Genomic DNA, 27,575 nt, shown 5'->3' with positions numbered 1-27,575 from the left:
CATGGCAACTGAAGCAACTATTTATTATACTCAAATAGGCCATAATGAGTGAAATGTCCTATTCTGGATGTAAATAACTTAAAGTCTTATTTAGCATTTTAATTTACTGTCAGTGATAAAACAGAACCATAGCTTTATTTTCTCCAAAAGCAGCTTTATCTGATTAGGAGCCACTTGTCTTATCTAAAATGTGATCTTTGACTCCAAAATTTGTATTCATTTTTCTTTGCATATATCTGTTGTTGGTATACACTTAAGCTTTATTATAACTCACTATAAGAAAAAGTTATATGTGTAGTTATGTTAAACCATGCCTTTTCAAGCTATGTTTTTGATAGTTTTCATATTTTTCCCTTAAAAAATATTTAAAAATTACTTCTCTAGTATGCCAGTATCAGGAATAGTATACCAGCTGTTAAAATCTAACAGGGTTATAACTAACATCTGCGAGAGATTCAGGGATCACTAGTTCACAGAGCACCAAAATATTATGGTAAGGATATTACCTACCCCTTAGTGACTGAGAGTAGCTAACCAGAACTTCACAGCCAAGAAATGCATTTCTCATCTATTGGTAGATTTCCAAACAAAAGTAACAAGCCACAGACTACAAACTGATCAGAGATATAATTTGGTTAGTCCTTTAACATTTTAGATATAAATTTATCATCATTGCCTGAGACTCAAAAGCAGTAAATTAGTATCAGTTGTGAGAGAAAAGAATAGAAAGTTTAGGTAGTGACCATGTATGAGTAGGTTTATGTATATGTCAATATTTTTGAAAGCCTTTTGGTAGAGGTGATATGTCAACAGACCTGAATAACATGTAGGAATTGGGCATGGAAAGATACTGGAGAAGAGTGTCCTAGGCAGAGGTACACTCTGGTCCTGAAGCTAGGAAAAGCTTGCATTCTAGAGAATCAGAGGAATACTATTGGTTGGAGTGTAGTGAACTGGAAGAAGTATGGGAAGATGAAATCAGGAAGTTAGATGGAGGCCAGGTCATAGACGACTTTGTAGGCCATGATGAGGATTTAGATTTTATACTGAGTGGGTAGGGGAAGATATGAGAGGGTTTTGAGTGGCTTGAGCTGATTTATGATATACGGTTACTCTGGGTACTATGTGGATAATGTAGTGTAGTGAGGCTAAAGGGGAAACAAGAAAGGTATTTAGAAAGCAGTTTGTGGTTCTGAGCAGAGAAAATGAGTTAGAAGATGAATAGTCTTGAAAGTGGTGAAAAGTAATTCACTCCAGAGATACTTTATATTCTAACGTGAGAGTTTAGACCTGAGAACTAGAGGGAGTGAAATGAGAGGAGTCAAGGATGAATTCTTGTCTTTTGGTTTGAACAACTGGGTGAATGATATTATTTGCTGAGATGGGGGATGCTGGAGAGGAACAGGTCAATGGGGGTGGGTGGGTGAAGAGTTCAGTTCAGCTTTGGCCATGTCAGATTTGGTGGACCTTTGAACATATGGTAGGAGATTTTGAGTGAGCAGCTAATACAGAGAGAAATCAGGGTTGAAACTAGGAAATGGGTAGTTTTCAGTATACAAATAGTAATTGAAGCCAAATCAAGTAATAGTGTAAGCATGTTGGGGAGAAATATGGAGTGAAATATCAGAAGGAAGCATTTATAAGTATCTGGACCGGTTACTGGTACCTAGTGAGTACTCAATAAATATTAAATTCTAGACCTGAGTAACTGCAAAATAAAGCTGATATCTCCAAATTTTTTAAATGAATGCAAATATATCTTGATATCTTTCTGAATTTTTTATTGAAATATCAGTTTCTATTTGCATATTTACTTCCCCTGTTGCTTGATGTATACTTTTATTCAGAGGAATGATTGCTTTTATGGCATGCATAGCCATATATGGGAATTTCTTTCAATTTGGTGTTTGGCTTATGATATTTTTAACTGAAATATTTTTTGAATTTTGTTAAATATTTAGATACAGGTGTTATGGCTACCTGTTTAATAATTTGCTTGTATTTTGCTGTTTGCTTTATGCATTTCTTTTTTACTGATAATTTGCTTTGTTTTCATGAACTGTTTAAGAATTCGTCAATTTATTTTAGTTTCAGAAAATATTGAAATATTTAGTATCAGTATTTGCTTTTATAATATATCACATGTGGTATATTATTTATCAGTAAATTTGCTGTGTTTTTAGCTTACTGTTTACCATTAATTATTAATGCCATTATGTTTATCTTTAGCAATCTAAATTTTTTTAGGCATAGTAAGATGTTCTTGTGCCTTTAGAAATTATGATTTCCTACTGGATTACAGCATATTTTTACATCAAAAAAAAGTTTTCCTCTAAGAAATTTTTAAGTCATTTTCAGTACATGAATTAGGAGAATAAAATAGAGAATTGTTTTATATACATACTTGCCTTAGATCCTGGTAAAAATGGGAAACCCTCTTGGATGGATCTAAGAAATATCCTTGTAATATCAAATTGAAGATTATGGAATGTACTAATGTAATTATTTCAAAACATTATCAGAATTTTTATAATTAGTCTAAATATATTGCTATTTAGGCAACTGTATAAAAAAAAGGGAAACTATATAATTTATAAGTATGTCATTTTATTTTTTTTGGTGGCTTGCCAGTATGGGGATCTGAAAACCCTTGACACCACACTAACCAACTGAGCTAACTGGCTAGTCCCTATAGGTGTGTTATTAATATTATATAACAGTTTTAATTTTTAAAAATGACTCAGTATTTTTAAAACTTAAATATTTTATCAATAGACTATTGGTGGAATACCTTTCTTAAAATTAAAATTAGGTCTTCTTGGATAATCAAGATATATATGTTTACTGTAATAGAGGGAAAATAGAGATACAGGTTTATGTATTACAAATGTTTGTTCTAAACCCCAGATTTGCTAAAAAGAGAAATACTGAAAACATAGTAATTTTTATTTTTTCATCATCTAACTCAAAAGAAAAAAAACCCTGACATTTTTATATGAAACTGGAGTAATTGTTTTAAATTCACAGGTTGTATTCTGCATAAAAACTATTATTTAAATCCAGATTTTTTAAAAGCAGTATACTCAGTTAAAGAACTGAATCGTTTCAGCTTCTGCTTTGCAACCTGAAATATTCTTTGTTTTTAGTGGCATTGTTGGAAATAGTGCAACTACATTATTGACTACCATTGAAGAAATGCATTTGCTAAGCAAAAAAATATTCTTCAATAGCTTGAGTCTTCATGCAAGTAAATTAATGGACAAGGTATGTTTGAAAAATGTAATTCTTAAACTATGTGAATGTGAATCTTTCACATACTCTCTTAATGTTTTTACCTTGGCTGTTGAATTTTTTCTCATTCCATACAATGTTCTTTTGAGTTCTTTTTATGAACAACAAAGTTCATTTTGAGATGGCTTACTGGACCTGCGTTTATAGTCTGTGTTCCTGGAACAGTATAACATTGAGTCGTATTTGTAGATAGAATCTCAAACCCTAGTTTTATACCATTTTTCTGTGACCAAAAATAAAGCAAATTTGGGGGGGGCTAAGATGACATACAGATTTGAAAACTGGAACTTTTACAAAACTTTTTTTCTAAACAGCTTATATTTTTACTCTCTGATGTTACAGATTTGTCCTTATAAAATTTATGCTCCTCTGAGTTATACATATACTGTAATTATTTTTGAAAACTAACAAGGAAAAACACCCCACAGAAAACAAACAACAAAAACCTCAGAGTCCTATGAGATCTAATATTTTAAATTGAGAAGGGAATTGTGGCAGGACCTTTAGGAATGGCTTTACAATTAGCAAATCCTTCTTTATTTTCGTTTCATTATTTAAAAGATTTTTTTATTGAAACATGTTGATTATACATATTTGTGAAGTACGGAGTTATATTTTAACATGTATACAATGTGTGATGATCAAATCAGAGTAATTAGCCATATTCATCACTGTAAAACTTAAAAATTTCTTTGTGATGAGGACATCTCCTCTTTTTTAGCCATTTGATAACTTGCAGGTAATTATTTTAATTATAGATTCCTAGCTCAACTGTATACCAGTAGAACTTATTTTTTCCATTTAGCTGTTTTGTATCCATTAACCAACCTCTCAGTGTGTCCCCAACCCCTTCCCTTTTCCTTCCTCCAGAAAGCATAGTTCTGTTCTCTCATTCTGAAAGTTAAAATTCTTCTTCTTAATCTTTGTTTATTTATTTATTTATGTTTAGCTCCCACTTATGAGTGAGTACATGCGTATTTCTCTTTCTGTGCCTGGCTTATTTCACTTAACATAATTTCTCCAAGTTCGTCCATGCTTCTGTGAATGGCAAAATTTCATTCTTTTTTATGGCTGAGTCGTGTTCCACTGTGTACATATAATACATTTTCTTTATCCTGTCATCCACTGATGGACATTTAAGTTGATTTCATATCTTGGCTATTATTAATAAAGCTGTGATAACCATGAGAATGCAAGCATCTTTTCAACGTGATTTCCATTCCTTTGGGTATATACCAGTGTGGGATTGCTGTATTGTATGGTAGTTCTATCTGTAGTTGTTTAAGAAACTTCCATACTGTGTTCTATTTTTGTTTCATTAGTAAGCGCTCGATTTTTTTGAGGATGCATCACAATCACTATGCTTTTTTTTTTTTTTATCGTACTGCTCTGTCTAATAAGCTGGCTATGTTAGGCACAGGTTTTGTCATATAATATGGAATAGTCAGTAGCAATTCAATCCAGAGTTTACTAACAATTAATTCTGGTTATATTTGTTTATATGAGTTTTAATCTAAACAGAATTCTTCTAAAATCATTCACAAATGATAACAGACATTGAACATGAACAAATATGTGCTAGCTGATGAGAGTACAGGCGAAACACTCAAGGTCTGTTGACCTCAGATTGCTTCTCCTTTAGTGGAAAATGGTAAAATGAATCAATCATTACTATAGAATCAAGTTTTATGAAAGACATGTACCTAGGATGCTATGCTAGAACAAAAGGAGGAGTTTATGTAGATTTCTACATATACTCCTTTACAGAGAAGAAGCTTTATAAGAGAGGGAGATAATAGAGTTGAACTTGGAAGGACATGTAGAATTTAGGTAGGTAAAGAAGGGGGTGAAAAAGGTTATCCTAAGTAGAAGAAACAAATAGAATATGCCAGAACACAAGCTATGAATCACCAATAAACAGATTTTTCATTTTCTATTGAAAAAAAGCACTTGGAAAGTGGTATGTTATATATAGATAGGAGGGAGACCAGGTTGGAGACAGGGAAATTATGGGAGTATTGAGTCAGTTTTGTAAAAATACACGATCTAAGGGAGAGACTGTGGAAATAGCCACAAAGGGATAGATTCTTAAGGGGTAAAGGTAAAATCTTCAAAACTTGGTGACTGATTGAATGTGCATAAGTGATAAGGAAGAGTCTAGAATAATTTGTAGGCTAATTAAAAATATTTAGAATACAGAAAGAGGATAAAGTTTGGGAGATAAAGATAATGATATTGTCTAAGCTAAGTTGAGTCTGAGGTACCTATGGGATATCCGTCTGGAATCTGTGTAATCTAGAAGGGAGCTATGCATTTGGGTTTAGAGAGCTTTGTGTATGAGGTAGTTGAATCCATGGATTTGGATGAGGTCACTAGGAATCATTTTTTAAAAGAGTAGAACCATCAGGACCCAGTCTTGGGAAACACTGACATTTAAGAGAAGAAAAAAAGTCAACAGTATTATTCTGAGAGAAGATTGCGAAAGAGGCAGGAGAAAATGAGGAGAGGGTTTTATCAGAAGAGCCAAGAGAATAGAGTTTCAAGATGGAGGGCATGGTTAATAATGGCAGATGCTACATGAAAAGTTATACTAAAAGAAAGACAGTGGGTTTATCTTTGGCAGTATATAGATGATCGATGGCTTTACTGAATAATTTTAGTCCTGTGATGGGGATAGGAGCCAGACAGCAGTGTGTGGAAAAGCACATGGATAAGCATATTACCCAAAGCTGCACCAGTTGGAAACCATACAGGACTCAAGACTGAAAATAAAAAGTACTGGGTCCTCATATAAAGGTATCTGAGAGAGAACAATAAAACTATGATAAGTAGGAAGAATGGAATGAAATTTTTGTGATAAATTAGAAAACAGTTATTTCTTGAATAGATCAACAGAATTGACAAACTTACAGCAAGTCTAATCAAGGAAAAAATATTTAAAATTATAACAAGAAAAAGAGACAATCCACAGATGAGGATTAAAACTTCTTAGTCTCATATGCAATTTTATGCTAAAATAATTTGGAAATCTGAATTATAAGAATGATTTTTAAGGTGATATAAATTGATAAAAATGAGTCAAAAAGTGGAAAACTTAAATGTACCTAGGGACGGAAGAAAAGTTATTAAAGAACATGTTGCTAGGTCTAGTTAAAGTTATATAGAGAGCTTCATTCATACCTGTGAGAAACAGATAATTCTCCAAAACTCAGAAAAAACATGGAAAGCTTCCCAGTTTTTTTTTTTTTTTTTTTTTTTAGGTGGTATAACACTTATATGAAAGCCTTCTAATAATAGTAAAGTAATGAAAACCACGAATCATTCATTTATAAATGCTTTCTAAAATGTACCATCAGGTCAAATACAGCATTTATATTAAAACCAAATATGGCTTATTCCATGAATACAACAACGTTTCAGTGTTAGGAAAGATATTAAATGTTTCCGTGTTAGGAAATATATTAAATGAGTATGTAAAAATATATTAAATTCTATATCCTAATGATACTTAATCAAATTGTTGGTGGAAAAAATCTTAGTAAACGAGTAATTGAAGAATACTTCCTTAACCATGTAAAGATATACAAAACTAATAGCCAACATCAGAATTAACATAAAATTACTAGAGATATATGTACTCCTATTTAAGTGAAGAATGACAATTCTTGCCAATACTTTTAAATAAAGCTATGGTGGAAAGACCATATAGAGAAATGAGATTTAAATATTTCACAGGAGGAGACATTAGGTGATTTATGGATGCTCTGATTCTCTACTATGAAAACCCAAGAAAATCAACTGAAAAGCTGTAGAACCAAAAAATGAATTTTAGTAAGGTAGTTGGTGAAAAGATCAATATACGAAAATAATTTTCCTATGTGCCAGCTCACGAGGAGCTCAGTAAATACTAGTTATGTGAATGACTGGTTCAGTTCGTTTTCTGCTAGCTAGCCTATATTCCATCATAATCCTGCCATTACCTTTAAATCTCTTGCACCCTTGTCATTTTACCACACTCACTTTGCAAACCACCCTGGGTTAATTCAGTTTTTCCAATTTCTCCTTTGTACGCTATGACTGCTGAGCACTGCTAAAGAAAATTGTATAACCACACAGACTGGAGTCACTAAAACTCCTCTCCAACATCCGCACAGTCCTCCATGATGTCCAGCAGATGCTACGTGTCCTTAGGCAGGCACTCATATTTACCTTACTTTCACCTGTTTCCTCAAATCTGCCATATTACCTCCTTCCGAAAGTGCTAAAACTGGATAATGGGCATTTTAAAAAAGTCTTTGCCGTTATGATGAGCAAAAAGTGTTATCTCACCTTTTCTCATTTGGATTTTTGTGATTCTAGTGAGTATGAACTTTTTAAGAAATGTTTATTGGCTCTTTGTGAATTGCTTGTTCAGTCCTTGCCATTTCCTACTGAGTTGTATCTCATTCTTGTTAATTTCTGATATTCTTTATACACTAAGAATATTAACTGTCATATACATATTATAAATATATTCTCCAAGTTAGCATTTGCCTTTTAAATTTGCCTATACTATTTTCAGACGCATAAATTTTTAATTTTTACATAGTGAAATCTAAGCATTGTTTTTCTTTATAGTTTCTTCCTCAGGAACATACCATGCTTGAAAACGTCCCCACAAGCAAATACATTTAGAATTTAACATATGATAAAGTTAGCATCTATTAGTGGGAAAATTATAAATTATTTTAAAAATTCACTTAGATGTATGTTCTTAAGTTTTTCTGTGCATTCACTCTTACATCAGATTTTTTAATCTACCTGAAGTTTACTTTTGTCCATGCAGAAAAGTCAGGATCTCATTCTTTCCCAAATGGTTATCCATTTATTTTGTTTTATTTTTCCTTGGGAGAATACTAAGTTCCTATATATTTTATTATTCACAAAAAAGTTAAAATGAAAATTGTAAAAAATAGGAAAATATAATAAATAATAAAAGGCAACTTTTAAGGATGGCATCTTCCAATTAAAACCCTGAATGGAATAGGGAAAAGCAGGAGCAGAAAGTAATTGTAATTTGAATGTATTAAATAACCACTCAATACTGCAGCTTATGAGAGTTTATAGCAGTGAGTGGGTTCTGATCATTATTGTTGTTTTTTTGTTGTTATCATTATTATTAATAGTTGTACCTTGAAATATTTTTCTCAGATATGTGCTGGGCCATATTTCAGTATGTTTTAACATTAAATTGAGATTGGATTATGATATTCTATATAACTTACATGTTGCATTTATCGACAGCCATTTCAGGTTTCTTTAAAGAATATCTTCCTTTCGTCAAATTTTAATGTTCCATATTTTATATTAATTATAACTTTCCCTTATTCTGCTTCTTGTAAACCATTTCATTTCTTCTAAAAAGATTCTAGCCTTATGAAGAAAACAATACTTATTGCAGAATGTTCTTCATTAGCAAAACACTCAAGTGGAAATTTTTGTTAATAGAATTTTAAGTGGATATTAAAATTGTTAGGAATAATAACTTTTAAAATAAAGATACAGCCAGAGAGAAATTTTTTCATATGACTTCTTTTGTACTTTCAAAAACACATATTTGGGAGCTAATTCTTTATCTTGTATGAAAAAAAGAAAATTCGAGGACATAATTTTATTAAAAGATGTACCTTTTTTCCTAACAAAGCAGTTTGAAGCATTTGAGTATTCAAGTATGCATACTGCCTTATCCAGTTCTCCCAAAACATTCATAACTGCAAATCTAACAAAGTTTAAAGAGAATATGCATCTGTGTTGCAAAAAACACAATGCTATATCAATTTAAGCTAGAAAAAGATTTTCTAAAATTCTTCTTACTATAGTAATAGTACAATTCTAATTTAAAAGGATATAGTCTGTCATAAGTGAAACCCATATCAAATGAATAGTAGTCAGGATTGATTTGCCCAGTCCTCTGAAGAAAACCCTAAATGATCTTTTAAATACATTATAGTTTTTAGGAGGTAGTTACTGATTAGAATCTCTTTTTTCTACCCAAAGTGTAGTATGTGGACCGGCAGCTTGGGCATTACCCAAGAACTTATTAGACATGCACAAATCTAAGGCCCTGCTAGACCTACTGAATCAAAATATGCATTTTAACAGGATTCTCAGGACATTAATGTGCTCATTAAAGTTTGAGAAGTGCTGTTGTAGATGACTAGTTTGAGTTTTACATTATTTCAAAAAGTTCGTGGAAAAATAGAATTAAAATGCAATCTGAATACTCCCAAGGTAAACCACTATCTGACTTCTATCTCCTGCTTTTTCTGCTATTTAGCTTCAAGTAAATAGACTGATACAGTGTGTACTCTTTTGGTCTGACTTTTTTCATTTAACATATTTATAAGATTCATTCATGTTGCATGTTCAGTAGCTTATTTTTTAATTGTTGTATAGTAATTCCATTATATAAATACACCACAATTTATTTACCCATTCTATTATTGATGGGCATTTGGGTTGTTTCTGGTTCTTAGACATTGCAGATAAAGCTGCTGTGAATATTCTTGCGCATGTCTTTTGGTGGACATAAATTGTTATTACTGTTGTGTGTATATCCAGAAATGGAATATCTGGGTGAAAGGATTGATTAGCTGTAGTAGGTAGGTACTGCTGAGTGTTTTCTCAACGTGGTTGTTCCAGTTTACTCCACCAGAGATGGGTAGGAGTTTCAGTTGCTTCACATCCTCTCCAGCACATGATGTTGTTAGTCTTTTTAATTTTAGCCATTGTGGAAGATGTGTGGTGGTATATCATTTGTCTCTAATTTGCATTTTTCTGAAGACTAGTGGTGTTGAACAGTTTTTTTATATGTTTTTTTGGCTGCTGGATATATTCTTTTGTTAGGTATTTTTTTGAAGTCTTTTCCCCAGTTTTCTATTGGACTGTCTGTCTTTGTGTTACTGATTTGTAAGAGTTTTCAAAATTGTGCTTGGATACAAGTCCTTTATGGGGTAATAAGCATTACAAATGTTTGCTACCAGTTTTTGAATTGTCTTTTCACTCTCTTAGCAGTGTACTTTGATGAACAGAAATTCTTAATTTTAATAATCTTTTATTTCGTGGTTAGTTCATTTTGAGTCCTGTTTAAGAAATCTTTGTCTATCCCAAGGCCATGAGGATATTCACCCATATTTTCTTCTAAGAAGCTTGATTTATTTTAGCTTCACTTGTAGGTCTTTAATTCATCCCAAAATAATTTTTGAGCATGGCATGAGGTATGAGTCAAGGTTAATTTTTTTATTTCCATATACATGTATACTTGATCCAGCACCATTTATTGTGAAGGCCATTCTTTACCACTGAATTGTAGTAGAAACATCATCATAAGTCACATAACCGTGTGTGTCGATTTGTTTTCTGTTTATTCTGTTGGTTTATTTGTCTTTCCTTGTACTTATAATACACTCTTTTAATCACTCTAAAGCTCTATATTATGCTTTGATATTTAGTAATATAAATCCTTCAGTTTCATTCTTAATCATGGCCATTTTAACTTGTGATTCAATATAGATTTTAGAATCAGCTTGTTAATTTTTAAAATAAAAAGCTTTCTGGGATTTTGATTGGGATTATGTTGAATGTATAGATATATTTGGGAGAAATTAACATTTTTAATGATACTGAGTTTTCCAATATATGAACATCGTACATCTCACCATGTATTTAAGTCATTTTTTTGTTTCTCTCAGTAATCTTTTATAGTTTTCAGGCCATATACATCTTTTGTTAGATTTATTCCCAGACACTGAATGGTTTCTTGATACTCTTGTAGCTTATTCTACTTTTTAAGTTTTATTTTCAATGTATCTATTATACAATAAAGTATATGCTTTATTTATATTGTATATAGTTTATATATATATTTATATAGTATATAGTTTATATATATATATAGTATATACAATAAAGTTGATTTTGAATGTTGATTTTGAATATTGACTCTGTGTCCACACACCTTTAAGGCAATTGGTTTTTAAGTGCAAGCGTAAGTCACTGAAGATTAAAGGGTTTAATGACAGAGTCTGACCTTTTAAAATTTATTTTTAAAGCACTTTTTTAAAAAAAATTTTTAATTTTATTTATTTTTTATTTTTTATTTTTTAATTATTTATTTATTTTTTAGCAACTAACATTTATTTATTTTTATTTATTTATTTATTTATTTATTTATTTTTTAAGTTTTATTTTGTCGATATACATTGTGGCTGATTATTGCTCCCCATCACCAAAACCTCCCTCCCTTCTCCCTCCCCCTCCCCCCCAACAATGTCCTTTCTGTTTGCTTGTCGTATCAACTTCAAGTAGTTGTGGTTGTTATATCTTCTCCCCCCCCCTGGTTTTTTTTTTGTGTGTGTGTGTGTGAGTGAGTGTGTGTGTGTGTGTGTGTGTGTGTGTGTGTGAATTTATATATTAATTTTTAGCTCCCACCAATAAGTGAGAACAAGTGGTATTTCTCTTTCTGTGCCTGACTAGTTTCACTTAATATAATTCTCTCAAGGTCCATCCATGTTGTTGCAAATGGCAGTATTTCATTCGTTTTTATAGCTGAGTAGTATTCCATTGTGTAGATGTACCACATTTTCTGTATCCACTCATCTGATGATGGACATTTGGGCTGGTTCCAACTCTTGGCTATTGTAAAGAGTGCTGCGATGAACATTGGGGAACAGGTATACCTTCGATTTGATGATTTCCATTCCTCTGGGTATATTCCCAACAGTGGGGTAGCTGGGTCGTATGGTAGATCTATCTGCAATTGTTTGAGGACCCTCCATACCATTTTCCATAGAGGCTGCACCATTTTGCAGTCCCACCAACAATGTATGAGAGTTCCTTTTTCTCCGCAACCTCGCCAGCATTTATCGTTCAGAGTCTTTTGGATTTTAGCCATCCTAACTGGGGTTAGATGGTATCTCAATGTGGTTTTGATTTGCATTTCCCGGATGCTGAGTGATGTTGAGCATTTTTTCATATGTCTGTTGGCCATTTGGATATCTTCCTTAGAGAAATGCCTACTTAGCTCTTTTGCCCCTTTTTTAATTGGGTTGCTTGTTTTCTTCTTGTAAAGTTGTTTGAGTTCCTTATATATTCTGGATATTAATCCTTTGTCAGATGTATATTTTGCAAATATTTTTCTCCCACTCTGTTGGTTGTCTTTTAACTCTGTTAATTGTTTCTTTTGCTGTGCAGAAGCTTTTTAGTTTGATATAATCCCATTTGTTTATTTTTCCTTTGGTTGCCTGTGCTTTTGGGGTTGTATTCATGAAGTCTGTGCCCAGTCCTATTTCCTGAAGTGTTTCTCCTATGTTTTCTTTAAGAAGTTTTATTGTTTCAGGGTGTATATTTAAATCCTTAATCCATTTTGAGTTGATTTTAGTATACGGTGCGAGGTATGGATCTAGTTTCATTCTCCTGCATATGGATATCCAGTTATCCCAGCACCATTTGCTGAAGAGGCAGTCCCTTCCCCAGTGAATAGGCTTGGTGCCTTTGTCAAAGATCAGATGGCAGTAAGTGTGTGGGTTGATTTCTGGATTCTCTATTCTATTCCATTGGTCAGTGTGTCTGTTTTTATGCCAGTACCATACTGTTTTGGTTATTATAGCTTTGTAGTATAGCTTAAAGTCAGGTAGTGTTATGCCTCCAGCTTTATTTTTTTTGCTCAGCATTGCTTTGGCTATGCGTGGTCTTTTATTGTTCCATATAAATGTCTGGAGAGTTTTTTCCATTTCTGAGAAAAATGTCTTTGGAATTTTGATGGGGATTGCATTGAATTTGTATATCACTTTGGGTAGTATGGACATTTTCACTACTAGTGAAAATGTCCATAGTTTAAAGCACTTTTAAAAGATCACTGTGGCTGGTGTATGGAGAATGGAAAGGGGAAGACGGGGAAATAAATTTGGAAGCAAGGAGACCACTTAGGAGACTTGGAGTAGATCAGACAAAAGATGATAGTGTCTTGTTATGAAGGTAATGGTAGCATTGGAATAGTTTAGAGTCATTGCATTTGGAATGTATTTTAATGGTATAGAGCTTGTTGATAAATTAGGTGAGAGAAGTGAGAAAAAGAAAAATCAATGTATATCTCTGGGTCAATGGTCTCATTTATTGGATAGCATTAATGTTTAAAATGTACATTAAAGTAAAGCTTAGCAAATACTACCATTCATTTAATATTCGTAAACCAAAAAGTGATAAATAGCTGTTGTTTTTGCCTTCTTTTATATTTAATATAAACTTAAAACTCCTTAGAAGTTTTTTTTTTTAGAAACAGGGTAGTGAAGACATCAGCTCTTTTTATTTTTTGACGTTAGCTTTTGTTTTTGGCAAAATAAAAAGTTTAACTTACCATATAACAATAATTTCTTTCCTTTTAAAATATAAATTTACAAAACAATATATCTAATTTTACCTGTGCTTAGGATTATATTGGAGCCCATGAGTGGACTTCTGTTAATCTAAAATTGTTTGCGTAATTTACCATGCGTTTATCTTTTTCTTGAAAAACTAATGATAGCTTCTATCAGGTTTTTAGATGTGTGAGTTACAAGGATATAAAATTAGCTAGCAAAATTTCAGCATAACAAAACATTTAGGAAGGAAGGATGCTTCACATAAACTTGGAGAAGGCTCCATCTTAGTTGTAAGATATTGGGGCCATTAACTCTCATAGGGCTCAATGCAGTCATGATCATAAGAACTAGCTATTCACAGCACCTTATCATAGATTCTGTAGGATCTATACAACATCCTCTTTGAAGAAAATTAAATTAAAATTAATTTTACTTGAGAGGATTTAAGTAAAAATATCACCTATGAAAATAACAGTAAACACAGTTTGGTATAGCCATTAAAAGCATGAACTTTGGAATCAGACTGCTTGGGTGAGAGTCCAAACTTGCCCCTTCTAAGAACAGTGGGACCTTTGGAAAGTTATTTAATGTGTCTCTGCTTCAGTTTCCTCATAAATAAAATTTGGTATTATTATTACCTTCCTTCTCCTTATTAGTCTTATTCCTCTTTTGTAAAATGGGAGTAATATTTACCTTAAGTTTATTAGGATTAAATGAAGGTAACAAAGTGCTTGGTACAGCTTTTAGATTTTTTTCCTACATATTATAAAATCTGTTTGTTTTGAAAATAGAAATATAAAGGAAAATTAAAATGACTATTTAGAAGGGCCAGCCCATGGCTCACTTGGGAGAGAGATAACAATTGGGGTGCTGATAACACCAAGGCCAAGGGTTTGGATCCGTATGTAGGGATGGCCGGTTAGCTTGCTTGGGAGAGCGTGGTGCTGACACCACCAAGTCAAGGGTTAAGATCCCCTTAGTGGTCATCTTTAAAAAAAAAAAAAATGGCTACTTACAGGTAATATTCAATATTTTTAATATTTTGATCTTTTTTTAATGTGAATATACACACACCTGTACACATGCTATGCATACAATTTTATTAGAATATAATATATAGTAGTATGTGTGTATATTTTATGTCTTAACTATGCTGCAGGGACATAAATTTTATGTAAGTGACCAGAGTCAACATTTTTTCATTAAATATCCATTATGTAAAAACACTGTGAAAGATAGAGTGGTAAATAAGATATATCCCTGAAGTAAGGAGTCTGACAATCTAGTTGAAGTAAACACTTTCACAACTTGTTTTAGCTGTCTTGTCCTTTAGATTTAAAAAAAAAATTAAAAAGATGTTTGCTCATTGTCCTTAAGGGATTATGCTTTGAATGTAACCAGTGATTTGTATCCGTTCATTAATATTAACATGCTTGAGCTAGTGGCACACATCTGCAATACAGATTTCTTGGAGTAATGTATGGCCATGTTTACAACAAAGTTTACCTGCCTGAACAGGTACTTGTATGCACTAGCTTTAGATATTCTGCACTGTGTTATCTGTGGCCAACTTCAGGTTACACCTCTAGTTAAGATTTCTGAGAGTTTGAGATCATGACAAAAATGGAAGAAAAGGTCAAACATAGAACAGAATAAGAAAGAAGGGAATCTTTATTTGTAGGGAAAACATTCAAATTTTCTTCATTTTTTTTTTTCATCAATATGTAAGATTTCCATAAATAGCTCAAGTCCTGGCCCAAGCAACAGTGATATTATTAATACCTCCTCCTCCCAGTCACATATATCACTCTGAGGATACATCTGCCACTTACCTGCTGGTGCTGACTGGTTTTCAGGGAAGTAGGGTGTGAATAAATCGGAATTTGCTACACAGCTTAAAGCTTTTGGTAGTTTCTGTATTGTGATTATGTTTTACTTGAAGTTCATAAAGTTTGTTTCGTTTGCTTTTTAATGGTGGCTACTACTTGTTAGAAATTCTCTGAATCACAAAGCCCACTTAGTTCTAGTGTTTGGGCTCTAAACTAGTAAAGTTATTTTTACTATGGTAAAGAGGATGTCTTCCCTACAGGAGTTTATGGTCACTATAAAGTAAGAACATGAATACGTTGGAAGGATTTCAAAAGAAATAGAGATAGACTTTTTTCTTATAAGGTTTAACCATTAGAAACAAATTTTACTCAATCAGATGAAATTAAATTGAAGTGATGAAGAATATTAATGAGATATTCCTCCTCTTTAGATTTTCTTTCTGTTATTCTACTACAGAATTATACAGTCATAAATCTTGTTTATCTGATCAGCTGCCATAATTTTTACTTTGTATTAGAAATTAATGGTCAGTGGTTCTGACCTATTGCTGATCTGAAGATGGGTATAAAAGCACTTTGTGGAATGGCATTTGTTGAATGACATGAATTCAAGTAGCAGTCAGTTGTAACATTTGCCATTGACTCTTAACTATGGCAAGGTGGGACATTTGCTTTAAGTTTACACAACTCTTAAAGAGCTTACTTAATTCAAGGGGATAAAAAAGAAATTTCCTTTCAGCTTTCTCTCATTGGTGCTTAAGATTTATATTATCAGACTTCTGTTTTGATTGGCAGTTGAAAATCTCTTGCATTAATTTTTGAAAGATATTTTTAGTTATTTTTCCTTCCAAAATATCCTATATAATTTATAACTTAGAAGGGAAAATTAAATATTAAACATTTAGGATCATAATCATATAGTGTGTATAGTTGTCCTTGAGTTCTACTTTCCATCTAGCTTCCCTGGAGGGTTTGTTAGATTCCTGGTTATTTTTTCTATGTATGAATGGTATTGGAGAGTTGAGACAAACACACACACGTGCGTGCGCGCGCTCTGGTTTATGTGTCTGCCTTTTTCTAAACTATTGCTACTAGAGTGCTAGCAAATCTTACAGATTTGTACTTAGCTAAAGATTCCACTGAATAATTTTTATATGAATATTTTCTGTTCAATTTGACTTATGTGTATGCATGCATGTATATGTAATATGTTTAAATTTTTAATATTATGAATACATTGATTTTTATTAAATATGTATATGTTTATTTTAAAACACATGGAAACACAAAGAAGAAAATATTTATATCCTGTCACCCTGAATTAACTGTTATTAACAACTTGGCATATTTCATAAAGTTTTTAGGGGACATCCCGCTGATGTCATTTATGCATTAACTTTTATACATGAAATGTTCTTGTAATAAATCCTGATATTTTAAAATTCTTATGCTTTTCTGTCTGCCTGACACAATATAGTCTCTAACATGGACTTCTAAGTGTCAATTTTTGTTTCATTTACAAAATCTGAGTATATATTAACATTATAATAAGTACTCTGAAATATGTTTTTTTTTTTTTTAATTCAGAGGCACCTCTTCTTGGGTTATCATGGTGCCACCAAATAGGGATCATGTCCTTGACATATTTTCCAATTAGTAAGTGCTAGACACTCTACTCAGCTGTTTAGATGCAACAATCCTATTTAATTGTCACAGTATCCCTTTGAAGCTCTGAGAAGTAAATACCTTTCCCAAGGTTATACAACTATTAAGTGATAGATCCAGGATTTGAACTTAATTTAACTCCAGAGCCCAAGATTTTAATGGTAATGTTATATATACTGTTTCTATGAAGTGATATTCAAAGTGGCCCATGGGCTAGCCTCCTGAGACTTTCCTGGGTGCTTATTGAAAGATAATTTCCTGTACCCTTAACCTATACATATTGAACCAAGTTCTCTGAGATCTGGGCCTGAGGGTGGGTGATGTTTCTCAATCATATTATTGTTGGGATAGTGCTGGTCTATGGATTGCTTTTTTCTTATGATTTGGGCTAAAAACCACAACAAAACAGTAGGCAATTTCAAATATATATCAAAATATAATTCTGCAGTTCAAACAAACACTAACATTTGCCATTAATTTTTGAATTTTAGAGTACAAAATGACATTCATTCTAAGATAAGCTGACAAAGACTTTTCTGTCATGTTCTGTTGTGATTAGTATAATTCAAAATAAGCTGTTGATACATTACAGATGTTTAATATGTGAGCCAATGCTTTATACATTTTATATGTATTGTTTTACTATGAACTGGCATTGATACATTAAAATTTAGTGGAAAAATATAAGCAGAGGATATACTATCCTTTATTTTAGGTTGAACTCCCACCACCTGATCTTGGACCAAGTTCTGCACTAAATCAGACACTCATGTTGCTACGTGAAGTTTTGGCATCTCATGATTCTTCAGTTGTACCATTAGATGCTCGCCAAGCTGATTTTGTGCAGGTACATTGTAAAGTCACTTTTAGTGAATTCTTTTTGCTCCTTTATTGCATATTCTTTTTAAATTCTGACATTTTGTAACCAACATATTTTGATAATCCCTTTCTGATTGTAAATCTTTCTTCAAATACTAAACCTGTTAATCTTTCTTCAAATACTAAACCAGTTATTGTTTTTAATTTAAAAAGTATTGATTCACTGATGCCTAGTTTTTAAACTATATGACTATTATTTTATTTTTATTTTTCTTGTGTGTTTCTATAAGTTGGCTCCATTCTAATTTGGCATTAATTCTGAAGTGCCATTAACTCAGAATGATATCACTGATTGGGAAATAAATAATTAATTTTATCTTTAATTTGTAGGTTTTATCATGTGTCTTGGATCCTCTCCTCCAGATGTGTACTATATCAGCCAGCAATTTAGGCACAGCTGACATGGCCACTTTCATGGTCAATTCACTATATATGATGAAGACAACGTTAGCTTTATTTGAATTTACTGACAAACGTCTGGAAATTCTACAGTTTCAGGTAAATGTTATATAAAATGACTATTCAATGTGATGGAATCTTTTTTCTCTATATGATAGCTTTAAGTCACTAGTTTTGACTAATTTCAGTGACCTAATTGCTGTGAATCCCTTGATGTAGTCTGAGGAAAGGACACACACACACACACACACACACACACTCTCTCTCTCTCTCTCTCTCTCTCTCTCTCTCTCTCTCTCAGTATTTCAGTTTGCAGCTTTGGAGAAGTCAGAGTATGTAATGGTTAGGATATTTGGTTCAGACCATAGTATGTGATGGTAGAATGAATTTTCCGATTAATTTGGACAGTTATTGTGTATGCATATTTCAGTTTCTGAATTGTGAATAGTATGTCATGTTTTTCAAGCTGTGAAGCTACTGCAGAATGTTACAGAGGACAGATATATTTTTATCTATGTGTAAAGCAGTGTTAGGTGAAACATTTCAGTTCATTATACCATTCGCTCTAGTTCTATAACCAAATGGTATCACTTTAAGAGTCTGTTGATGACTTAAACAAAACCATTTGCAAAATTTACTAGGGTTTCAGTTTTAAACAGTGGTTTTTGGTAGATATGGTTTAAAAAAAAAAAACTCTGAGTGTTCTGTTATCACAAGTATATAAACAATTTGGCAGTGGGTTTAGTAAAATTTCATTTGTTACGTTTCGGGCTTTTCTGAGGAATGAGTTTTAATACATCTAAATGTATGATATTTTCTAATTTCTAATTACTTCTTTTAAAAGAAATATATCACAATTATCCATATTCATGGTTTAAAGTCAAATAATTGTACAGTTTGTTATGAAAAGCCACATTGTACCATCCCCTACACCTTAACATTTTCTTCTCGTTTCTCTCTAAAAAAACAACCTCTCTCAATTCTTATAGCTGCTTCTTTTTTGTATTTTTATTTGTAACTTTAAATGCTTTTGTATTTTGCTACTTACACATTGTTTTAGTTTGAGATCTAATGTATTGCATTTGCACTCTGGATGATGATAATTTAGTTCTCTACCTACACTCAGACGCATACATACATACACATGCACACAGGAATGTGGCCATAGTTAGAGCTTTCCCGTTCTCCCAATGTAATTGTATTATAATTTTTGGTTAGACCAATATCGTGTTAAGTTGTTATGACTGTGTAAACACTACTGATGGCTGAGCTATGTAAAAAATGATTAATTTTCCTTTCTTGGATAACTTCTATGTTTTCTGTGGAATTAATAACATTTTTCTTCAGATTTCTCTTTTTTTCCCTCTATTTGACACTAATCCAATCCTCAAATCTCTGCCATTTGTCTAAATCTTTTCTTAAAATGTTCAGATATGTCAGGTGTTCATCAATTTCCTTCATCACCAATTATCTGCTTTTTTTAAATGTTCCATAGTCATTTTCTGTATGGTACAAAGTTCCTCATGTGTTAAATTGAGTTTATTAATTTATTCAAGTTCTCTATATCCTTGCTTATTTTTTCCCCCTGTCAGATGTGTCAACTGGACTTTTCACATATATTTTAACATTTTCCCCAGAAGTCTCCTCAGCCAGATCTTTATTACTCTAGGTGGCATTTTCAGTAATTATTCTATCAGCAGATATTCAGGTTCCCCTTTCTCCAGCCTCCACTAGCAATTTTTTCATGCCCTTCCAGACCCCACTTGGAGTTTCCTTGAGTGGGCATTTCAAGAGGACAAGCCCCAATGTGGAAGTGCTTATTGAGCCTGTGTTTGCATCATGCTTGTATGATGTTTGTATAAATACTTGAATTACAGTTTCTACTGAAGGCAGTCACTTTCACACCTTTGTAAAGTTGAAAAGTTAAGTCAAACATCATAAGTCAGGGACCGTCTATATTTTATTTTACATTGTTGTTGTTTACTAGTGTTTTGTGCATGTGTGCTTTGCTTACTACCAGCTTTTAAAAGAGCTAAGAAGCAACCCCAATTTTGGGGATAGTGGCTACTCCTGGAATCCTCTTTGGTTATCATTTTTAAAGTAAGATTTTTTTTCCTTTTCATAGGAAGACTTCCTCTTTGGGGGAAGAAAAAGCCTTGTTATAGAAGCCATCCCTCTGCCTCTCCAAAAACGAAGTCCATGATGGAGAGCTATAAGATTCCAGGGTAGTCTACTTCTACTCTCATCAGTGTTGTTCCTCTTTTAAAATGTTTTCTTCCTATTGTGTTTTATTTTAGATTGAAGCACATTTGGACACACTTATAAATGAGCAAGCCTCTTATGTTTTAAGTAGGGTAGGCTTGAGCTGTATCTATAACACTGTACAGCAACATAAACCTGAACAGGTAAGCACAAGAAATAATGCCAGTTAAGAACATGGCTTCTAGAGCTGCACTCTGGATTTGAATCTTGGCTGTACCACTTATTAGCTATGTTTTCCTGGGAAAGTGACTTCACTCTCTGTGTCTGTTTCCTCATTTGTAGATTGGGGGTAATAATACTACTTGTGTCATCGGGTTCTTCTGAAGATTAAGAAAGATAATATATATACAGTTCTTAGATTACTGCGTGGGATATAGTAGAATGCCAAAAGATATTAACTGTCTTTTTACTGCAAATAGTTTTGGCTAAAAATGATGAAAATATGCAAAAATTAGTATTATAAAATCTATGAAGGATATTAATACTGGTACATTTTTCAGAGTCCTATACAGTATCAGTTAATCGAATGCATAGATTACTCTATAACTAACAGTTATCTTCTTTTTAATTTAGCAAATCATCTTCTATTACTTTGGAAAGGTAATCACTTCTGGGCAGCATATGATTTTGTTAAATTATAAGACCCTATAGAAATAGAATAAACCATCTTTAAAAAGTAAAGAACTCTTTCAAATGACATTAACATGAAGAATATATTATATAGCCCAGGAACTCTTAAATGAAGCTCTCATAAATCACAACTTTTAATTTTTTCTTTTGCTGATATAGTAAGCAAATTTCTACCAGTAGGGACCCAATTATGTTGCCTTTCTGTACTTCCTAAAATTATCAGAATGAAACTCTTCAAGCCTTCAGTTCTCACTGAAGGTATTGTCTAAGTGCTTTTGCCTTCTTCTTCTTGCTGATGAGTAAATCTGAAGTATTGTGATATTCCTGTTGTTGTGCTTTTTACTCCCTCCAATAAATCATAGTCCCTATCCTTATTGAGGCTGAAGAGGTGACATTTGAGTTCTTCAGAAATAAGCTAAATGATTTTCCAAATTTGGGCAGTCTGCTAATGGACTGTATTCCATAAGTGAACTGAAATGTGTATTCCCTTGTTTATGTCTTGTTTCCGTTTTTTGGTTTTTTTCAAATAGGGCTCTTTGGCTAATTTGCCCAACTTAGATTCTGTGGCATTGAAAGCTGCAATGGTAAGTGCATAATAAATATTTTAATTTAGGTTTCCTTATAGAACTATTCTTCATTTTTTGCTGTTTGATAACCTTGTCCTGGGTAATAATTTTTCTCTCTCGATATGCTGTATTCACATTGGGTCCAGTAACAATGATTAAGCAGGTCTGACCAACACTTACATTTACAGTAATATTCCACTGTACCCTGATAATCTCATCATTGCTATTTCAGATTTCTTCATTTTCACCATCGCTGCTAATCTCATCATTGCTGTTTAGGATTTCTTCATTTTCACAGTTTTATTCCTAATCTAATGGCAAAACAAGAATGACAGACATGAAGAAGTTAGGCTATTTATCATTATAGACTTGCTAGTGCCATGATCCTTGGTTTATAGTTCTTGACTTCTCCCTAGAATGATAACTGAAATTGGATTCTATTCTTAAAACAGTATCTTACTCTTGAGTATGAAATTCCCTGAGCCTCCACTTTTTTTCTTTTCAGGAAGAGCTTGTACCTTCCTTTATGCATAAGCATCTCTTTTTGTACCTTTCTGTAGTATGTTTTCATGTCTTAAGTATATGCTTTGCATGTATGTATACCCACCCATTGCATGACATTTAAGTTATGCAGCCCTATCCCACATAGGAATGATCCCCTTCGGAAGCTTCTTTTTTTAGTACTACTAGTAATAGTAATAATAACAGTAATGAACAACAGCCGCCTAAGTGTTTAAAATACTCACATATACTTATTCTCACAGTGGTTTGACTTTTGTAAATAGTTCTCTAGGATAGTTTTTGTTTTGATGCCTGGGCTTTCCAGTATATCATCTCCCAGATCTAAAATTTAACAGAAAATAAAGGGATAGACCCACAAGAACCTAACAAATGCAAAGAAGACAAACCTCACTATGTTAATATTAAACAAAATAGAGTTTAAAAACACTAAATAGGATAAATAAGGAATATTATGTCATGATAAAAGAGACTGTATATAGAAGTAACAGTCATAGCTTCTATATATCACTTAAATAAGCCAGACACAGAAAGAGAAATACCACATGTCCTCACTTGTAAGTGGGTGGGATGGAAGGGAGGGAGGAAGGGAAGAAGGGAAGAAGGCAAGAAGGAAAGAAGGGAGGAAGGGAGGGAGGGAGGAAGGGAGGAAGGAAGGGAGGGAGGGAGGGAGGAAGGAAGGAAGGAGGGAGGGAGGGAGGAAGGAAGGAGGGAGGGAGGGAGGGAGGGAGGGAGGGAGGGAGGGAGGGAGGAAGGAAGGAAGGCCCACCCACAGTGATACATTGACCTTTTAGAAGGAGAATACAAATCTGTGGTTACTAGAGGTGATGGGGGGGGGGAGGGTGAGAGGAGTTAGGAAGAAATTGGGTAAGGAGCACAATGAATAATTCTGATTTGTAATAATATGCTAATAATAATGATTTGATCATCACATTGTATGCAAATAACAAGTCAACAGTGTACCCCCAAAATATTTATAATCAATTATGCTTCAATAAAAAAAAAACTTCTGTATATCGAACAAAAACTGTAACAGTAAAAACTATAGAAATTCAAAGAAAATCTGATGTTAAAAAGCTCAAATAAAAATAAATGAAAATGAAGTAATTTTAGATTTATTATGAAAAACATAAGTTTTCTAGGAAGTTATTTATACACTCACTATACTATTCAGTAATTCCACTTCAAGGTATTTACCCCTCCAAAAAATGAATACATGTACACACAAATGTCAGTAACATTAGTTAGTACTCAATAAATGTGTGTTTCCTCCCTCTGTTTCTCCTTCTCTCCTGACACATATTCAGTCCATAATATAACCTACAAAATATTTTTAAACGCCATTAAAAATTCTTATGTGCATAGTCTTAATTTAAAAACAATTAAATTGAATGTATTATGTCTCTAAAGAAACAAAGTCTTGGTTGAATTTTGTATGGATCCATGGTTTTATATACAGCTTTTTGTTGCCCCCATTTGGAGGTTTTTCTAAGGCACTTCTAGTTCAAAACTAACACTGGCCCCTGCCCACAATCTGGGTCCTCTTTCAAGGGGTAAGAACATCTATCCGTATATCATTTCAACAATTATTAACCAAGTTTCTGCTGTTTTGTAGGCATATTGTTAAAAACTGGAAATGAAAATAGACCTTATCTAGTAAGGAATGCAGCTATTACACGACTAAATAAGTGTGTGAAGTATACAGTTTTGCATTATGTTGATATAAGGAATTAAATTATACAGATCCAAAATCTGGGAGTAAGCCCCTTCATTCCTATCATTAATCAGGTCCTGATGATTTTACACTGACTTTCTCAAATATTTTTACTTCTGTCACCTTGATTGTCTCTGTAGTCTAAAAATGCTGCCATAGCTACCTAATTGGTGTTCTTACATCGACTGTTACCATTTACAATCTTTCATTCTATTGTCCTTGCAATAGCCAGATTTAGCTTCTTAAACTTTAAATCAGATTACTCCCCTATTTAACTTCAATAATTTCTTAATGCTTTTATGATGAGAATTAAAATCCTTAAAATAAGCATATGAGTCCTATGTGATCTCTACTTATCTAGCCCTTGTCCTTTTCTCTGCAAGCTTTATTTATGCTGTCTCCTGTCCCTGAACCCCATCCCTGACCCCAACTTAATGTCTATTCATCTTTAAGATTTCTTTTCAAACATCCTTTCCTCAGAGATGCTTTTCCCAAACTCATAGACTTGGTCCCAATATGTGCTTTATGATACCTTGCTTTTTTCCTTCATATCATTTAACATAGTTTGTAATAGTATATGTATTCACATTATTATCTGCTTAATAGGAGGAGTCTTCAAAAGTTGATGGAAGGATTCATGTTATCTTTTAATTCAGTTTCTACATAAACTTTTTGAAGTATCCTCATACCTCTCTCATCAGGTCATAAACTCTGTGAAGCTAGAGACTGTCCTCTTGCTCATCATCATATTTCCATTACCTAATATAGTACCTTTCTATTGGTAGGTACTGGATAAATATTAATTGAACTAATGAATTAATTAATGAACAAATGAACAAACGTAGTAGATGCAAGGAAGTAAGGTACACTTCAAACCTGATGACTTGACTTGCTAATAATTCTCAGAAGCTTGCTGACAGAGGTGAAATAAATGGTTTGGATTTAGGATTTTAAAAGCAGGTATTGCTAGTATTGACTATACAAGGGTGCTTCAAAAGGTTCGTGTAAAAACAGAATGAAAAGATAATACAAATACAAAATGTAAAATACAAAATACAAATATAAATACGAAAGTTCATGGAAAGATTTGTATTACCTTTTCATTCTGTTTTTACATGAATTTTTTGAAGCACCCTCGTATTAAAAAGAAGATAGTTTTAGGATGTTTTAGTTAGAATGTTTAAGAAATATTAATTTGAACACAATGATTTAGTTATTTGGAATATGGGATATTTTCTAAGATTTAATCCTTAAAAAGAGATGGTTATATTTGAGATGTTTGTTTACAAATATATACACTTTATGTTTTGCATTTCCCTGTTTCATTTAGGTTCAATTTGATCGTTATCTGTCGGCCCCAGACAACCTGTTAATGCCACAGCTGAACTTTCTTCTAAGTGCAACTGTAAAGTAAGTATTTTTGGTTCCAAGAAGTTGGTAAAGATTCACATATTTTAAAATATCAAGTACTTTTCTTGGACAAAATTTATTTTCATGAATAGAAAATTTACCATTGAAAATTTATAGTTTTCAACCTTTTTTTCTGCCTCAGTACCCCAAGAGATCTGACCTGACCTTGCCCTTACTTATCCCTTGCCTGTATGACATTCCAAAATTTCTAATTAGTAAATGATTTTTTAAATTACTCTAAATATAATATGAGCTATATAGCCATAATACCAAATTAATCCCCTTCTGTTAATAAACGTGTCAGAATGACATTGAATATATCATGGAAGATCAATAATATATTCATTGTTCAGTGCAGATGAACTATTTTATAGACTGTTTTGGACCTAAGCAGTTTTCTGTACATATAAAATTGTTCAGTATTGTATATTTATGTTCAGGGCAAAGAACTGTACATTAAAATATTAGAATACTACAATTAGAAGAAACTGAGAGATTTTATAGTCTAACCTTGATTTTAAGAAAGATATTGATGAAATTGTCTACAAGTAAGAAATTAGGCAACATTATCTATACTTTTTTTTCTTTCCATTCAACCACCAGTGTAGGAAGTGCTTACTATGTAACAGGCTCTAGGGGTTAAGGTTTAAAAGATATTCACACTGTCTTCATGCAGTTTATAGTCCGATGGGTCAGTTAAACATGTAAAAAAAAATTTATATTTAAAAGTACAGTATGAAAAGAACTTCATATGTCTAAAAGGGTATAGATAGAGGCGTTACACTTTCTTTTGTTATGGAGGATTAAACTACAGCAACAAATAGAGCAAAGAGTCAGCTTTTGTTTTAGCTCACCCTGTAGAAGAACTTAATATCAATTAGAATTGGCTGGAAAGGGGATGAACCATTTTTTTCAGACACAGAGTCTGGAAATTCTCATTTTAGGGGAGTGGTTAGAATAAATGAGTTTAATGTTTTTTGCAATTTCTACTTCTCGTAAAAGAGTCTCAGTTTAGGTTTTAAAAAGCACGGCTCACCTTTATTCTCTTTACAAGAGACCATTTAAAACAAAATGGCACAAAAAGAAAGCAGAAGTAGTAATGCTAGTACACAAAATTGAAATTAAGGTGGAAATCATTGAAAGGTCAAGGGGGAACATTTTATATTGATAAAAGTTACACTTAAGAAGATCTTAGATATGAAGCCATTAAGGTGTAAAACATATTAAAAAAAATAACAGGTCAAGTATGCCATTGCATTAAAAGAGGAATTCACCATCATCAAAGGATACAAAGAAGAATCATACTGTAGCTTACTACATAAACCAGTTGGAGAAGATTATCATGAGACAGTGTTGTGACTGAAAATCTACAGCAGACATCACACTTAATGACAAAACATTAGAAACATTTTCATTGAAGTTCAGAATAAGAAATCCATACTCACTATCACATCTACTGTGTTCCTTGGGACTTCTAGCCATTATAATGAGTTTAGTCATAAATATTGAAAAGAACAAATAAAGCTCATTAATTTTAGATATCTGTACCAAAAACAAAACAAGTCACAAAATTAATAAACCAAGAACTAAGATAGAGTTGTTACTTGGCCGGATTCAAAATTAAGATTCAAAAATTATCACCTTTCCTATATGCCTGCAATATCTAACTAGAACATGTAGTGAAAAATAAAAGACCTTATCATAATATTCACAAGATTGTTTCCTACGAATAAACACAGTAATGTGTAAGGAAAATTATACGAAGAAACTATAAAACTTTACTGAAAATTCTAAAAGAAGATCTGAGTAATACTGTGTTCACAGACGGGATGATTCACCAGTGGGACAGGTTAATCTGTAAACTCAACATAACTCCAAACAAAACTCCCATGGAACCATCTTATTAAATACTTATTTAGAAAGAAATTTGTGAAAGGGGACTCTGATCACTTTTGAATATCCCCACAGTTGCCACTTGGCCCAAGGTAGCCTCATCTGTGCCTGGATCATCACA

General features: G+C 32.6%; 1 protein-coding gene across 1 annotated transcript in view; it reads left to right on the top strand.

Moving 5' to 3' along the window:
• COG6 (component of oligomeric golgi complex 6) overlaps positions 1-27,575 on the top strand; it is a 75,900-nt gene that overhangs the window by 39,565 nt on the left and 8,760 nt on the right. Inside the window, exons 13-18 of the mRNA XM_063102511.1 lie at positions 3,147-3,264; positions 17,898-18,029; positions 18,392-18,559; positions 20,758-20,865; positions 21,883-21,936; positions 25,482-25,561. Coding sequence (XP_062958581.1) covers positions 3,147-3,264; positions 17,898-18,029; positions 18,392-18,559; positions 20,758-20,865; positions 21,883-21,936; positions 25,482-25,561 — 660 coding nt within the window. The remainder of the gene's footprint in view (positions 1-3,146; positions 3,265-17,897; positions 18,030-18,391; positions 18,560-20,757; positions 20,866-21,882; positions 21,937-25,481; positions 25,562-27,575) is intronic.

Source organism: Cynocephalus volans, chromosome 7 (assembly GCF_027409185.1).
Source record: "Cynocephalus volans isolate mCynVol1 chromosome 7, mCynVol1.pri, whole genome shotgun sequence".
NCBI classification, from domain to species: Eukaryota; Metazoa; Chordata; class Mammalia; order Dermoptera; family Cynocephalidae; genus Cynocephalus; species Cynocephalus volans.
The sequence above is the reverse complement of the archived record's forward strand: the minus strand, read 5'-3'. Positions and strand labels throughout refer to the sequence as shown.